General features: G+C 52.0%; 1 protein-coding gene across 1 annotated transcript; it reads right to left on the bottom strand.

The window, feature by feature from the left end:
- Window positions 1-639: 639 nt before the first annotated feature.
- TNFSF14 (TNF superfamily member 14) lies at window positions 640-4,296 on the bottom strand (the record flags this gene model as incomplete). The annotated part of the gene is made up of 4 exons (XM_081091857.1): window positions 640-1,067; window positions 2,298-2,339; window positions 2,585-2,621; window positions 4,078-4,296. 4 exons carry the CDS (start codon window positions 4,294-4,296, stop codon window positions 640-642), a joined length of 726 nt encoding a protein of 241 aa, XP_080947983.1.
- Between the last annotated feature and the right edge of the window lie 451 nt (window positions 4,297-4,747).

Below are 4,747 nucleotides of genomic sequence, written 5' to 3'. Positions count from 1 at the left end.
AGGAGTCGTGGATTTGAGGGCAAGGCAGACCCAGGCATGCGGTCTCTGCTTCCCCCCAAGCTTCCTGCTTGGAGCTGAGCCAGCTGGGTTCAGGTTTCTTATCCATAAAGTGATGTCTGTGAGTCATTCATCGACTCCTCTGTCTCTACAAACCACTCTTGCCTTAAGACGAGGTTGACCAAGGTGCAATATTTGCCATTTATTCCAAGACCAGCAGTCAGGTGCCCAGGGTTACAGACAATGTCTGGTCCTCACCCAAGGATGTGTTCATCTTGGCTGAGAGGAACTTCAGGCTGTGTGTGTGTGTGTGTGTGTGTGTGTGTGTGTGTGTGTGTGATGAGTCTGACTATGACATGGCATGTGGAAGTCTGATGTGATGATCATGTGTGTGACTGTACAGCCTGCGTGGGTGTCTGGGGTTGTGTTGATAACTTGTGTGTGTCACACGTGGTTATCAGGCAATGTCTCCAACCTCTAGGGGTGGGTGGGTTTTTGGCCCCTCGTGGTGCCTGCTGAATCCCCAAGTGCTGAGTTCTGGGGTCCCTGGGATGCCCTCCAAGGTCTCCGCTTGCTGGATTTTCTGTCTCCTGAGGCGCCTCTCTGGTCAGACCCCCAGTCAATCGGACACTGCTGGGTTCTTCACACCATGAAGGCCCCGAAGTAGGACCGTGTGCCATCCCGAAGCCGGATCAGGCGCTCCCCCAGCACCCGGACGACCACCTCCTCCCCTGCGTCCAGGTGCACCATGCCGCCCAAGAAGCTGCTGTCCCACCAGATGCGGGAGCCGGTCCCTTGCTTACAGGGTGACTGCCTGCTGACCAACAGCTCCAGCTCCTCGGGATAGCGAGGCGTGCGCTTGTAGAGGCCGTGGGTGATGGGCAGGCCTTTGGCCAGCTCCTGCGGGCAGCCCACACCCCCTAGCTGCACCTTGGAGTAGATGTAATAGTAGCCGGCTTGGACAATCACCAGGGCGCCGTCTTGGTAGCGGAGGTTCCTCAAGAAGGCCAGGCCCAGCTTCGACTCCCATAGCAGCGGGCCCCCTTTGCTGGTCAAGCTGAAGTTGGCCCCTGGGGAGGGAGATGAAGGAGACTGCTCAGCACATGCCCCAAACTTGCTGTGTGACTTAGGCCAATCACGGCCCCTCTCTGAGCCTCCGCTTCCATGTTAGGATGTTGGAGAACTTTCTATGTATGAATTCACTTCGTCCTCTCTGGCAGGTTGGGAAACTGAGTCACAGAGAAGTGAAATCACTTGCTTCTTATACATCTTAACTCATCTTGTTGCCCTCTTATAGGCAGGAAAGCTGAGGTATTGGGGCAATTAAGTAACTTGAGAAAAGCACCAAAACGGTAGTGGTTGCCCTGGCCAGTGTTTTCAGTGGTTACAGCATCCACCCCAAGCACTGAAGGGCCATGGGTTCGATTCCCAGTCAAGGGCAGGTACCTGGATTGCAGGTTGGATCCCTGGACCCGGTCAGTCTGGGCTCATGCGGGAGACAACCAATTGATCTCTCTCTCTCTCTCTCTCTCTCTCTCTCTCTCTCTCTCTCTCCCTTCTGTCCTCTGTCTCCCTCTTCCTCCCTTCCTTCCACTCTCTCTAAAAATCAATGGAAAAAAATACCCTCTGGTGAGGATTACAAAAATAAATAAGTAAATAAAATAAAAACACCACACACAAAAGCCCTGCAGCGGCCTGGCCAACGTAGCTCAGTGATTGAGCATCTACCTATGAACCAGGAGGTCATGGTTTGATTCCCAGTCAGGGCACATGCCGGGGTTGCGGGGTCGATCCCCAGTATGGGGCATGCAGGAGGCAGCTGATCAATGATTCTCTCTCATCACTGATGTCTCTATCTCTCCCTCTCCCTTCCTCTGTGAAATCAATTAAAAAAAGTATTAAAAACAACAACAACAAAAAACACACGCACACAAGAGAACACCTTGTATTGGTAGAATTGAGGAATGGAGGCAGAACCCACCCTGGCCTGGCAGCTTTAAAACCTGTGTGTCTCAGTTCCTGTCTCAATAAAATAGAGGTATGGAGAGTAGCTGCTTAGGAGTTAATGAATTAATATGTATAAAGTGTATTATGGCGCATGACGTGTAGTGAGCCCTGTTTATTCAATGAATAAAATTAGAAATACATGGACCCAGGCAGCGCCTGTGCTCTGGACAACTCTGTGAATAAATATTGAGTGAGTGAGTGAGTGAATGAACACTCTGACATGTGTGTGTCTGTCTGGTCGCCTCAGGACACCCCGATCCTCACCCCTTGCCAGGACCCGGGGCCCCCCTCACCTGTCAGATGTGCTGCTGGGTTGGCCTTGTGGAACCTTGGCTCTGGAGAGAGAGTCAGAGGTCAGAGGTGAAGGCAGGTAAGGGCCAGCCTCCCAGAGGTCGTCAAGTCCACTTCCTGGTGTCAACCCCACCCTTCCCAGAGTGACACAAACTTCTGCTTCTCAGGATTGGGGGAGGGGCACCTGTGGGACTTTCTGTCCCTTGTGCAAATCCTATTGGGCAATGGGGTTGGGGGCAGCGTGGGAACCATCCAATGCCCCTCCCTGGAGGCCAGGACCCTGACTCACCTGGTGTCAGCTGCTCCCAGGATCCTGTATCTCTTTCCTGAAAATGCAGAGGAGCCCAGAGTGAGGACCTGTGGGGCCCCTGCCCTGGCATCACTCAGACTCACATGCAGATCATGGGTCCAGCATCACCCTCAGATACTAGTACACACCCAGGGCCACATGCACACACCCCACAGTAACCTCATAACTACATGGTTCCTCAGTGCCTGCCAAGGATTCAATGAATTCGTATGTATAAAGTGTATCACAGCCCCTGGCATGCAGTAAACACTCTACAAGTGTTTATTCAATAAATAATGTTCAAGATACATAGACATGGGGACATAAATGCCAACATGTGGATATGGGCACATGACACTGGACACTTAAGTATCACTGACAAGACACACGTGGATGCAGACACATGGATGCCTGGTTTGTGGATCCAGGTGGGTCTGTGACACACAGGGACCCAGAAACAAAGACAACATCAACCCATGGGCTGTGGACTGGCAAGTGCGTGGACATGTGGGTGTGTATATGTACACAGGCCAGCAGCACAGTCCACATGGACATGCACATGTGGCCACCAGATCCAGACACACAGAGAAATGACCTGGAGACACAGTACACAAGGTCTTAACCACCTGGGCATGACACAGGACACACAGACCTACAGGCATGGCCAGCAGACAGACAGTCACACCCACGACCAACTGGAAATGGATGCAGAGAGATTCTCAGCGATGTGGACAAAGTGAATCAGCGGCAATCCCAATAATAGTGACCAGGAATGGCTAATACAGAATATGCCAGTCAGAAGGTTGATTCCAGGGGCGACAGACAACAAAACTGTTTTGTAAACATTAAACTTGCTAAGAGACTAGATCTGACTTATTCCCAAACTAAAAGAAATGATAATGAAGTGACACCGTACAGATGCTAGCTAACGCGACACTAGCAATCATATTGTAATCTAAATGTATCAAATCAATATGTTGTACACTTTAAACTTCCACAATGTTGTATATCAGTTATATCTTCATTTTATTTTTTAAAATATGTATTTATTGATTGTAGAGAGAGAGGAAGGGAGAGGGAGAGAGAGAGAAACATTGATCCACCACAACATGGAGATCGAACCTGAAACCTGGGCATGTGCCCCTCACTGGGAATTGGACCGGTGACCTTTTGGTGCATGGGACAATGTTCAACCAACTGAGCCACACTGACCAGGGCAGTTATATTTTACTTTTTTTTAAAAAAGAAGAATGGTTTCCATTGGTTGAACACTTGCTTTATGCCAGCCACCACGGGCACCTATTTTATTCCATCTCAGGTAGACACTCTTATTTTCATGCCCATTTCACAGATAAAGAAATTGAGGTTCAGGGAGATGAATGAACTTGCCTGGGGCTGCTCTGAGTCTGTCCCCTGCCCTGCATACCCATGCGCAGAGAGACACACAGGGACACAGGAGATCTGCCTACGTCTGGCCCCCAGTCCCCACTCACCGGCAATGAGGTGGCCATTTGTCCCAGGCGCCAGTGCAGGTGCAGCAGGAACCAGCCCTGCAGGGCCAGCCCGGTCATGAGCAGCAGCAGCAGGAGGACCAGACTCAGCCTGGCAGCACCGCAGGCCTGTCTCCGGGGCTTGCGCTCCAGCCTCCTGAACGGGATGTCCGTCTGTCCGTCCACCACAAACACCGAGGGCTGCACCGCTGTCTCCTCCATGCCTGTGTGGATGAGGCCCCAGATGCCTGGGCTAGGCTTGCGCGGCTGGGTCCTGCGGGCCGGGAGGAAAACCACAATTGCCCAACGCTCCTGGGCTTCGCACGCTGCACACAGGCACTCGTGGGTCCCGGGGCTGCCTTTAGAGCTGTGGTTCAGCCCCGCCTCTTTCCCCCTTGCCCTGGTCTCCTTCCTGTCGCCCCACCCCCGCTGGCCCCATCTCACTCTCACTCATACAGTCGCTCATACTTTCCAGAGGCAGCTGAAGACGTGACTCAGGTGGGGATCAGAGAACAGAGGTTCCGGCTTTCCCTTCTGGCTGCTTCACTCACTTGCTGCCAAATATTAATTGAGTATCTCCTATGTGTCACTGTTCCAGGTGTGGGGGCACCGCCATGAACAAGACAGACAAAAGTCCCTGGTCCTACAGAGCTCCTATTATAGTCCCGTGAGA

This window comes from Myotis nattereri (assembly GCF_964212035.1).
Source record: "Myotis nattereri genome assembly, chromosome: 5".
Taxonomy (NCBI): Eukaryota; Metazoa; Chordata; class Mammalia; order Chiroptera; family Vespertilionidae; genus Myotis; species Myotis nattereri.
This window is presented reverse-complemented; position numbering and strand designations above follow the sequence as displayed.